This window comes from Temnothorax longispinosus, chromosome 11 (genome assembly GCF_030848805.1).
Source record: "Temnothorax longispinosus isolate EJ_2023e chromosome 11, Tlon_JGU_v1, whole genome shotgun sequence".
In the NCBI taxonomy this organism is placed as follows: domain Eukaryota; kingdom Metazoa; phylum Arthropoda; class Insecta; order Hymenoptera; family Formicidae; genus Temnothorax; species Temnothorax longispinosus.
Genome location: NC_092368.1, coordinates 597,755 through 610,365, shown reverse-complemented (window position 1 = coordinate 610,365; position 12,611 = coordinate 597,755). Strand labels below are relative to the sequence as shown.

The following is a 12,611-nucleotide window of genomic DNA, read 5'->3' as shown; positions in this document are numbered from 1 at the left end:
AATATCAAAATAAGAGTCTGTACATCATAAGCTGCGTTAAATTTGGAAATTAATGGGGCGTCTCCAGGAAGTTCCTCGAGTGATTCAGATGTCAAGGGTTGCGCTTCCGTGTGAAGTGTTCTTTAATGTTTGCGACAGAATCCTCGAATAAGATCCAAACAATGAGACAATAGCTAAGTGAAAAGTAACCGACGGTTCTTGAAATTTCTGACACTCTGAAATCTCGTGAAATGCGAATGGCATTGCGTCGTGTACGTATGATAATGACGAACATCGTAACTAATTTAGCTACAATACTGTTGACTCTCAAAACTGTACATAGTTATTTCAACCAACTCCGGTTATTATGACATCCAAGGATGGAAATTGAGATTTCCAAGTTGCCGGAAGGATGAGCTATCCAATTAAGATTCTTTCTTTCCGGGAAAAATCCTAGATCAAAAGTTCGCCGACATTCAGAAACTTCTTGGTGCGTGCCTTGTATTTTCTTTACTTTATTATTTTATTATTACGCGCGCACAATAATTAATCGTGTTTTTGGGTGCCGTTGTGTTTTCATGACGTTTCTATCGTATCTTTTACGAAAACCTAAACTCGGAGAACGCGGTCCCGAAGAATGCACTTGTCGGCGGCAGCTCAGGGCTAAGCACCGGCGTGTCGCTCCAGTTTTCCGTGCGCTCGAGGAAAAATGGGCGGACGCGTTTCCCGGCGGAAAACTATCCAGAATATCGACGAGCCTAGCGACGACGTGGCGAACCATTCCGCTGAAGTATCACCCACTTCCGAGGGTATAGTCTTCCATATCTAAGAGCGAGTTGAGCTATACAAGGTGCCCCGCAACGGGATACTCTTTTTTAGGTCAGAGTAGGATCATTGTTTTTTTTTTTTTTGTAATTGATACGATTATTATTATTTTTATTATTATTATTTGCACTACGTTGCATTAACTTAAGATATTAATTAATAATTGTTGAATATGGGATTTACACTAATAATAATAATGGAATTCGAATAATTTTTTGCGCACAAAATTTTCGAAAAAACTCCCCAGTAGCAGAGTGACGTCAAATGACGTCTTAATGACGTCTAATCGACATTTAGAGACGTCTTTGGACGTCAAATAGACGTCACCTTGCTACCTGGGTGGCGTGTATATATAAGAGAGACACAAATGACACTAACAACTTTGTATACGTTTATCTGCAAACATTCAATGGCGAAACACCCTGTGTATCGAATACGAGGGAAGTAATATCGGGCCTGCCGACGGGCAAATTGAGAGTTATGCATCTCGCGCTCGCGAACTCTCGGCGTGCAGCTGCGCTCGCAATGCGCCGCTTGATCCAGCGAGACCGTGTGTCTTACGTACTGAAAGAAGGTATTGCGTTTCAGGAAGATTTAACTGCGACGCCGGCTCTAAAGCCGACGACGACGGACGACGACGACGACGACGCTCGAAGGCCATATTTCCATTTTCGAGGAAACGCATTCGAAAGATCGCGCGAGAGAGAGCGAAAGAGGTAGTTTCGTAAAATGTCTCGTCGTTTCTGTCGAGAATACATACGTCGGCGATATCGACTCACGAGCGCGATGATAGCTCGAGCTATTTCAGAGAATTTTTCAGATAGATTTGAGATACATATACACATTTACATTTAACTGAAAGGCATGTCGTTGTCTCCCCAGACAGCACGCATGTTCAAAATCGGGATGTAAGACGTCTTAAAGACGTCTTTAAGACTTCTTTAAGACGTCTTACGTCCCGATTTTGGACACGATGCTGTCTGGGTCCGGTTATAATATCAATCCATTTTAATTTTGCATTCGGCGTTCTCTTTCCTATACAGGCTTTTAGACTTTTCATAACATTAAAAGAAAATTTTCCCCGGACGAAAATCTGCGAGACGTAGATCGCATAATCTCAGACATTCGTCGTACTTCTTGTGCATTTGATATTGGTGCGCCATGTTTCGCATTTTCGACGAGTGCTCCCTGCTTTCCGTTACCGTGATCCTTACGGCGCACGTCGACAAAGATATTTCCAATCCTCGGAAAGGAAGGAAGCTTAAAGTCGCTTGGCAGGCGACCAACGCTCGTACTGCTGTACCCTATTTCAAGATTACCAAGAAAGCAGCCAAGCAAGCGCGATGCCTCTTCCCCATCGCCACATCGGAGTTCTCCCCCTTTCCGAAGTGAAGGGACAAAGAGAGAGTGTACGCAGGTCGAAGGAAAGATTTAATTTATCGGGGCCGAAGAGCAGACGCGGCTGAAAGTGCAGCCCTGTCCTCCTTAACAGTCATCGACGTCGCATTTATCGTAATGAGCTCATTCTTCTGGAGGGTGATGTCGCGAATGATATCAGAACGTTCATTTCGAAAGGCGCATTCGTTGCTAAATGTGACCGCTTGAGTTTGATTTAATATAATATGAAAGTAAAAATGGTTTTATATTACGTTATTGATATAGTATAGTCGTTATTATAATTTATGTTAAATAAGATCATTAATGTAATATAATTAATTGTAATTTAGACGCGGCCGCTTTATATGATAGCGATATTAATACCGGGATGATTTTTAATTGACATACAGATATCGATACACGAAGTTATATATATAAATATCAAATTCAATCATCATTTATTACATTGCGCCGGATTATTAAAAAAAAAAGGTTAATCGCGACGTTCGAAAATCAATACGCGTTCCGATATACCGCTTTTATTTAAACAATAGATTTTTCCATGGAAAGAACATTCGTAGATTATCTTAATTCCTTTTACGGCTCTTATATATATTCACGGCAGGATCAGGACAATGCTTAGCTGTCAATTAGGCGGGGGCGAGTTACCGTCTGTGGGATTCCTATCGAAAGTAATACACCGATATTCCCGGCAAGGAGCGAGCCTTCGACTTCGATCCACTCGAGACGCCTACGTGAAGGGTTTAGATAACAGCACGCCGGAGAGTTACTCGAAACTTCGCCGCTTCCTTCTTCGGGGCCAGGCCGCGCCGCGTTGCTCGTCCTTTTTCCATTCCCGCGCCACTCGACGATCCCTCACCACCACCCTCATTCCCTCCTTTGCCGCCCTCCCTCCCCGCGTCCTGCCACCCTCACCTTTCACCCTCCCGTGCTCCGGACGCGCCCGCGAACTTCCAAGCGACAGTTTGACAAAATGCAGATTTCCTTCGTTTCCCTGACAACGATCGGTTTTTCTGCTTCCTCCTGCTTCTTCCCCGTCTCTTTTCCTTCCTTTTCTTCTTCCTCTTCTTCCGCGCTCTCGGCCTTTACCCACTTCGCCGTCCTTTCGAGCAGCAGTGAACCGTCCCGCCACCAGCAACCGCCCCCCTTTTCCCCCTTTCTCTTTGCTTGCACTTCCAAGCTTTCCCTTTTCTCTCCCCGGCTACTTCGTTTTTCTATCTGCTTCTGTTCAACCGTAGATCTTTGGTCTGCCCGCAGCAGATCCTGCGAGCAATATCCGCAGGAGTTTACCACTAGAAAGACTGAAGTGGTTAAAATGACCGCTCGCGAATTTCAATTTCTTTATAGGTAGACTTTTATATGTGTATATATACTCCTCTAAAAGTCGAAGAGAGTGAAATATCATTCAAAACGAGTGAAATTCAAGTGTAACGAAAAGTGAAAATTGACAGTTCGAGTGATCCGCCACTCTAAGAGAGAGTAAAATTGCGCTCTATAAGTTGGAGTGAAATCGTACTCCATTTGAGTGAAAGGGCACTCTTTTCGAGTGCAGTAGATCAGTGCCCGTAGGAGTGAATTATGTCGCTCTACGATTTTGAGTGGAAAATTTTGCTCTGTTAGATTCATTTATCAGTCGATCTTTAGCGACTCGTGATTCACTATAGCTTTAGAATGAGATCGTATCACTCCGGTAGAGTAGCCGCTTTAAAAATTTGAGTGAAAAATTCACTCCTACCTTATGAGTGCCCGCATTTACTCAAATTAAAGTGACAATTCTTTCTTTTGTAGCGACTGTCGCAATCATTCTAATATATTAGTGGCGAAACTCTATGAGATTTAGAGAGTGGGACAACATTGTTATCCATTCAAAGAAAGAGTTTGACCGTTTCAGTTGACATAGTCATATGTATACGACGTCGCAGCTGCAGCAGTGCAGTTTATAATAAGCTACGCTGGCTCAATCCGCGACGGATGCTTTTAAAACGCAGTAGAAAAAAGGAAGGGACTAGAGGGACATATCCTCCCGTCAAGTATCTCCCTTTCACAGTGGATGAATCTCGGCGGACGGCGCTTCTAAAAAGAGATAAAGCGCGAGAAAAGGGATTTTTTTCCCGGATGGTTGATGTTGTTGGTCGGACGGCCAGCGCAACTTCTCGCCTCTCCTTCCACCCCGTCCCTCTCTCTCACTCTCTCTCTCTCTCTCTCTTCTTCTATCCTTCTCATAAATAATAAATGGCCAAATGGAGCCTGGCCAGACGGCTGGTACATTTACTTCCGGCTCAACCGCGCGCGCTCTAAAGCGTTTTCCCGCGTGTCGCGGAAAAATGGAAAAATGGGATGCGCGTGTCTTATCTGCTGCTTTAAGTGCACCCGGTTATTTTCAATAGCGTGAAAACGAGCGCTGTCTGAAGGGAAAAATCCGGCCCCGTCGTTGCTCGAAAAATCGCCACGCCGCGAGATATAACTGCGTCCTTAGTAACGACGAGCCCGCTATTTTTTTCCCGACGCAACTTCCCGACGCCGAATTTTTCCTCTCGAGATAGACGGAAAATAGCTGTCGGGATACGTACGGTAATAATGTCGTTATATAACGCACCGATAATATAACATCGATAACAGTATCGCGTCTCGCGAGTAAGTTGAGGTTTCAAGACGGATTTTTGTGCATTATTTGCGTACATTGCAACGTCTCTCACAAATGGCGTGAACCGCGACCGGCAATTTACCGAGTGCACCGAATATGCGGCCATCTGCGCGATTTATTCCCGTTATTCATACATTTCAACGATCATCTAAAATTCTGCGATTGCACGCTTGTGACCGTATTTTGTCGACACAAGCATTTTTGCAGATGTGAAACGACGATAACTGGGAAGTATACATGTAGGATTCTCGGACTTTATCGCACTTTTTTTTCCATCAAGGGAAGAGTTTCATCCTGTTTAAAGTTAATTTAGGATTTATTTTTCACGATTAAACGTTAAATTAGCTTAATTTGAGCAATTTTACATTTGAATTAATTTAAAACTTAAATGTAAAACTGCAATTTAAAAGTGCATAATTACATATTCATTTTGCTGGGCTGTTCTTACTTACAGCATAGGTACACAGTAAATTTTGTTCTTGTGTCTTTTATCAGCAGTTAAATTGCTAATATTTAATTGGAAAATTTTTGATTAATTTAATTTAATATCTAATATTGACCTCGCATTCAATATTCGTTATACAAAATATAATTAAATGTTTAATTGATTCATAATTATGTAATTATTAATATATACGCATACATATATGACATTGTGGTATTTTCACATGCAACAGCAACTGTTAAAAAACATTTTAATCTTACATAATAGAATATTAACTAACAGTATTTCACAAACCTGAAAATTGAATAATACGTAAAAATTTCAGGATTACACTTATATATCCCGTATTCGCATGTTTCTTAACTAAATTTGAACTGCACTCAGCTTTTTTTAAGCCTACTTTATATAAAGAGGAGGAGGATAAAAGTGTTTTTAAACAAAAAGTCCAGAATTGTAAGAAACTTAATTTATGTTTCTGTTTCTGCTGTTTTAAAGAGTAAAAATAAAATCCGAGCTAAATAAAACACATTCATTTTATATTAACTTACTTAGCGATCCTCTAATTGTATGTCCGCTGTGGAGGATATAACGTAAATAATTCGCCGTCTGGCTACGTTTACATTTTCCGTCACTGTTTAAAATACCTTAACATGAATCTAACGCACGAGCCATTAATTTGTTGAAATTTAATTAATTTATCGCATCAAGCCGTCTTTGTATTCAACAATTGCCTTTACATTTTCTTTCTTTAGAGATATTCTTTACTTTATTTTTCCTCCATACACATTGCAACTTTCTCGTTAAAGCTATTAGTGGCATCTTCTCGAATAACGAGTAAATACTCGTTACACAATTGTTCGGCTCGCTAGTCCATCTCGAAAAAGCATCAAGAAAGTCGCTTGACATGCATGTAAAATGTATGGCGTGTATTATTGAAGTCAAGCATTACGCGGCCGCAAAGTGGCAAGATGGAAGGTACGTATCATATATAACGTTGAATAAAATATGAGCTGCGCTTTCTCTCTCTCTCTCTTCCTCCCTCTCTCCCTCTCTTCCTCTCTTTGATACGCATACACACACACACACACACACACACACACACACACACACACACAAATGCGCGCAGGAACATGGGTTTTAGAAGGTAGATACCAGATTTCGCGTGAGCAAGGCATTCTCGATTTCCTTGTCAAATCCGATCAATATCGCAGCTACTTCCTGATTTATGGGAATAGCCTCCCACGGTAAAACACAATAACCAACATGTCTATGAAGAACAGGACGGAACCCGTTTATTCTAACAGACAGTACTCTCGATTCCGGACGATTTAGGAATGGGAATAGCTGGGGCTCCTGTTCTGAAAAATTTTGTTTGTTCTCCTCGCGACTTTGGAAAAATACAGAATTCCATTAGCGGAATATACGTAGACACGTGCGCGCTCGCGCATGCATACGCGTCCACATTTCGACGAATATCGATTCAAAGAGAAATAGTATATAGATAAACCTCCTCTCTTATTTTACCTTCTCAAATTTCGCGGTGGCTCGGCTATGATAGAGACCACCTCCCCGCCCGCGTATCGAAAAACTTCACGGTAATTCAATATCTGTTCAAATTCAATTCTGCGAGGCCGTAATTCGGGAAAATCGGTATCCTCCTCGCCGGCGGTTTCAGAGGGTTGTAATCCAAAATGGGCAGCACCGCCGCTGCGTGGACGTGCGTCACGCTTGATCGTCGGGCTCTTCGCTCTCCTTCGGTTCTCCTCTGTCGTGAGCGTAGAGACGAGAATACCGCCACCGCCAGATAATAAACCAGCTCGACGGCGCTGAGCAGCGAGCCGCCCAGGAACAAGCCGATTATGCCGCCGAAAGACACTGCGAGGAAGTATATGCAAATCGCTTTAGGGCTTCGAGTTATTAATATGATGATCGTGGCAAAACATTTGGTGATATTGGGATACGGATGACGTTTAAGCGAAATCGAAGCGGGTTGTTTCTAAGCGGTGATTTACGTGTTGGCTTTAATTTCCGCGACGCGATGTTAAGCTAGGCAAAATTTTACACACGTAAAACGTATAACATTAGACATCTTTCGTGTAACTTTTACACACACACACACACCCACATGCAGTTTTATACATCTTTCGTGGCTAGACACTTTACTTTCTTACGATAAGATCACGAATAATATCCAAGATAGTCGTTTGCGACGTAAACATTTTGAGCAAGAGGCATGAGGGCACCATGAATTCGTAACTTAGTATCTCGCGGGACTCATTATACACGGGAAAACCGCCGCGGAGCGGCTAATAGAGATAGGGAAATAATTAAGGCGCCGCAAATTAAAGTTCCTCGCAAATCTCCGAAAGCGAATTTGAATAAAGTGACATTTTACGAACGTTTTTTCCGCTTCCGCTTCTCTCGTCTCGTCTCTATAAATTTCTCAAACCCGACGTGGTAATTATAATTAATGATACTATTTTTTTCGGAATAAAATCTTAAGCTAATTAGAAATATGAGATCTGATATTTCTCTTAAACTAAGGATGTTAGATAAAGAACTAGCTTTAGAGTTTATTTATTTATCGTTTTTCATACTAAATTTCAGGGGGCTTTCAGACGAAAATATAAAATATGTAATAGGCGCGTATATTTTGTAAAAAATGCAGAGAACTCACCGAGGAGATCCATTTGTGTGAAAACTATGTCCGTTTTGTAACGAAAACTAGTTTGCCCTATGAAATGCACGTCCAGCATAATGTCATTCATGTTATGTAGCGGCACGTTAGAAAACTGGGTACTGTAGACGTAGTAGTCGCATTCCGGTAAGCAGTTGCAAATCATGCTTGGAATGCCGTGCGGGTACTCGCCGCCAAAGTGAACGATGTAGTCGTTGAACACATCTTGCATCGCCATCCAGCCGTTTCGCAAAAGCAAGTTACATTCATATCCGGCTAATTATATTTAAAATACATTCGCGAGTCACGTAAATGAAATTCCCATAGATAAGGAATCTCGCTCACCGTTGTAATCGATCAGGCAGATGAAATCCTCGATGGTGCAGTCGCGGAAGTGGCCGGCTGAAACACACGCGTGAGAAAAAAAACCGTTAACGAAGTCGTCGTCGCGTTGTCTCCGCTGAAAGATATCGTACTTGCGGGAAACAGAAAGGACGGGTTGCAGCGGCAATACTTGGCGACCCAGTAACGTTTGCAGAGCGATAGGCAGGTCTCCTGCTTGTACATGCCGGCCTCGTCGTATTGGCACGGTTGCTTGTCCTTGTCCAGCTCGAGGACTCGCTGAGTGGCGTGGCCGGAAACGCATTCCAAGGACACGCTGACCAGCGAGCCCGACGGTATCATGGTGCCGCTGTTGGGCCAGACCCGGGGCTCGTTTATTATCACCAAGACGCCATCAATCTCCTCTATATAACAATTGGGTATTAAGGTTAATGATATATCAGCGGAGATACAATTTTTTAACTTTTCACGCTGGAAATCCTCTCTTTCGTCGATCCGGTTCTGACGTAGATCCGGTCAGAGCGGCTTAGAACCCCGGTATAGCGCGGACGGGACCGTGAAGTTCTTTGAAGGCGACATTTCAATAACTGCCGCGCGCAATACGGCGCCGATATATCGATTTTGCAGTTTACGATAAATCCCTTTCCATTTCGCATCGGGTAATAAAAGGAGCGACATTACGGCAGAATGGAAGTCGCGTCCTATTCAAAATGCATCCTCGAGCGGTCGGCGGCTTTCGCGAGGATATTAAAATCATATTTGCGAGACTCCCGCGCGCGGCGCGGTTTGCATAACGGTGGATTAGTAACGACGTGTCGTTGATGTATACTTCGTCATTTAACGGATAACAGAAATAGCATTAGTTATTAATCCGTCATACGGTTTACCCGAGTTTACATTTTGTTTGCCATTATACGGTTCCTCTCTTCTCCCTCGGCCCCCGAGTTTGGATTTACGCTAAATGTTTATTCAAATAATGCGTTTACGTTCCTTTGTCCAAATATTGCAACAACAAACAATGCAATAACGATCTAAATTGAAATTGTGCTCACAAGTTGCCTAAAAATACTAATACAGGATTATACATTAAAAGAAATCAGAAATATATTAATCAGAAATGTATTTTCGATGAAAATGAAAGCCTAGACTCCTTGAAGGGGCTGCAAAGATAATGATATTACTGATAGAAATGGAATTTATTAATTCTTACAATAAATCTACAATCCTATCAATCCCGTAGTATATCGGAATGCAGCCATTGTTTTATATTATTGACAAAATATTACATTGGAAGAATTTCTACTTTCGGACCGAGGCGACTTTGCTGAGAAGCTGTTCAATTTCGAATTGATCAAGCTCTGAATCTTTCAAAATAATACTGCAATAACCAGCAGCGCGACTAGAAAATCAACACTTGGTCACCGCACGCGATTTCTAGATTCTCAATACAATTTATTCAAGATAATTATATTTTTTTGTGAAATGAGTATATTAGAGCGAGGCATCTTTTTGCTTCATCGCGCTGGTTGCGCGATAACATCGATTCTTCGTAGATCGTTACGCCCCGCCACGTAGAATATTACATACCAGCATTGCCCTTACCGGAATTTGGTGGCTTCGATATGTTTCCCAGATGAATCGTAACCTTGACGCCGCTCCAATCGCCGTAGCCCGACGCTCTTCGTGGCCGCGATTCCGTGAGATTCGCCGGTGCTGTCTGCGCCACTTCAGAATTGAACGAGTAACAGAAACCGTATTCGGTCTTCTGCACCTCGAAGATCTCGCAGCAATTGCGATTGGCGTTGCGCCACCAGCAGGTGGACAGCAATTGGTCGCAGCGTGGCATTACCTCGTGCAGCACTTGAGTGATGTTGATACCTGTCCGATAATAATTATTCTTCAGCTACAGCGAGAGAAACGCAACGCACACATATGCATTTAAAATGCTCGAGATAAGATCTCGATTTAAACAAGTTGATGAAATGCTATGTGTGGTCTGGGTACAAGGATGAAGGGATTGTATTAGTCATTATGTAGAGGAATATGAGGTGATATGACCAAAGATTGGTTTACAAAGTTAGATAGAAATAAGAGAGAAATATTAGAAAGATAATGGAATGATGAATTGGATAGCGTTAAAGGGAATGTATTAAAGAAATTGTGGAAAAAGAAAAAGAGACTGGAGTAAGGAAGAATAGATGATAGTAAGTACGATGATTGGTATGGACATGGATGGTATGAGTGGATCAAGTAATTTTTGTAAACCAAGTCCGCTTCTTGGCAATAAGCTGAAGTAAATAAAGATTGATTGATTTATATATAAACAATGTTATCGAAATTTGCGCATTAACTACCGATATCTCACAAGACATCGGTGTGTCTTGTCTCTGGTAGGTATTGAAGATGGAATCAGAAACGTCCAAGATCGTTATAATATATTTACGCTCGCGTTGGAAAAAGTTTAGGAGGATATAAGATGTCCTACCCGCGAGACTACGAACATTCTGCTTCTTCAGAAAATCCAGCTCGTCGAAATCCCCGAAGCTCATCACGGAAAGCTTGCCCAGTATTTTCCGAAAAGTTTCGACACTTGCCTCGTCGGTAACGTTAGAGAAAATCCTCGGCTCGAGCTCGAGGGCGCGACTCCAGTCGACACGGTCATTTGGACAAAGGGTCACGCTCGGGAAGGGTAGATTCGACGTCTCGTAATGCATCGATTCGATGCCGATCGACGTCGGCGCGGCCTAAATAAATTTACGCGTCGATACTTTAAAATCTGATATAAATCGTTCTCTATGTATACCATCGACCTTTAACATAACTTTTAATATCAGCCGAAAACAGAAACGAACAATGGCCCAAATGTTTGGCAGATTAATAGATTGTATATACGATTGCATCAAAATTAACACCTTTCCTCTCATACACACGATTTACCTGGAATCTATGCGCCAGCGAGTAAATCACATTGCTGGCGATTGTGGAAGATATTACAAACACGACGAACCACAGGAATCGCCCGATTACGTGTAATTCGGGATCGACGACGTATCGAAGACCGTGAAGACTCGTATGCGTGCAAAAGTAATTCAACCCTTGTAAGATCATGTTGAAGTATTTGCCTCGGTCTTTGTTTCCACGGAGCCTGATTCTTGCGATCCCATTTCTCGAGACTTTCATCAATTTCCTTAATTTCTTTTTGCCAGATTTCATGTCTGATACAAATTCAAAGGATTTAATAGAAACTAGAAGATCCTAAAACTCGAAAATTCAATTCCTCGAGGGATTCCTTAAGGGATCTGAGAGATAGATAAATCAGTAAATTGAGAGGCTAGAAAATAGAAATTAAACAAAACAATTTCTTCGCTCACTTTCATTTGGATGGAATCTCTGGCACTTAACACCGGCAAGATAAATACATCCTTATGGTCACTCCTAGCGGTCAAAAGCGGACTGAAGCACCCTTTTGAAGGCGTCCTCGAACGGAGGGCGAAAGGAGGTCGGGCTTATTCCTCATTTTTTATCGGTATCAGCACTGGATCGTGCAAATAAAATCCCAATCAATTACAGGTGAGGTAGGTGGTATAAGGGAGGCGATGGGAGGTGGGAAAGGGCCGAAGAGGTGGCACGTGTTTGAACGCGCGCGCCCCCGATGTGATCAGGATAATTCGGTTAGCGTGATTGTTGCGCAAACAATGCCGACACGAGCGGGAGAGGGCCGCTTCAATGTCCGCGAATAATGAAGAAGCCTCCGGGGGTCGCGATCGCCGGTTTTGATTGCATCCCTCTAGTATAATTCGGACGAGAGAAATCAGGATTCGTTGATTCGTTCGCGGCGATGTCACGTCGACGAAAACTATCGACGTTTCGGCGAATCCAATGACGGTCTTTCCAGTTTTGGCAGAAATTCTCTGCGAATTCGATTACAGAGGCGCGCGACACTCGTCCAGAGATGAACTCGCATCAATTCCCATATGGTTCTTTTAATTCCCTGTAAGTCAAAATGACTTTTTTTTTTTTTTTTCAAACGAACAATACTCTATCAGATCGGATTAATTGTATAAACGTATAAACTTATTAGAAATTGTCATTTATTATTTTTGCTTAAATCTTTTTTGTCATGTGTACCTACATTTTTTAAATTTTGACTTCGTATATTCTTCAATGTGTGTGTCATAGATTTATTTAATAATAAATTCTTGTAATTATCTCGAAAATAATGTCGAGCTTTCAACTCGGGCAAATTTGACAAATTTGCGCTGCTCAAGATGCTACCATTTTAAAACATTATTCGAGGAATT

At 42.1% G+C, this 12,611-nt stretch overlaps 2 protein-coding genes across 2 annotated transcripts; both read right to left on the bottom strand.

Moving 5' to 3' along the window:
- Positions 1–5,019: 5,019 nt before the first annotated feature.
- Positions 5,020–10,041, bottom strand: LOC139821769 (pickpocket protein 19-like). The gene is made up of 4 exons (XM_071793077.1): positions 8,445–10,041; positions 8,314–8,370; positions 7,969–8,193; positions 5,020–7,166 (listed from the first exon to the last, which is right to left on the bottom strand). Exons 1-4 carry the CDS (start codon positions 8,650–8,652, stop codon positions 6,892–6,894), a joined length of 765 nt encoding a protein of 254 aa, XP_071649178.1. The 5' UTR covers positions 8,653–10,041; the 3' UTR covers positions 5,020–6,891.
- LOC139822257 (pickpocket protein 19-like) lies at positions 9,890–11,523 on the bottom strand. Its single transcript, XM_071793872.1, has 3 exons — positions 11,248–11,523; positions 10,812–11,054; positions 9,890–10,213 (listed from the first exon to the last, which is right to left on the bottom strand). The coding sequence occupies exons 1-3, from the start codon at positions 11,521–11,523 to the stop codon at positions 9,890–9,892; spliced, it is 843 nt and encodes a 280-aa protein (XP_071649973.1).
- Positions 11,524–12,611: the final 1,088 nt, after the last annotated feature.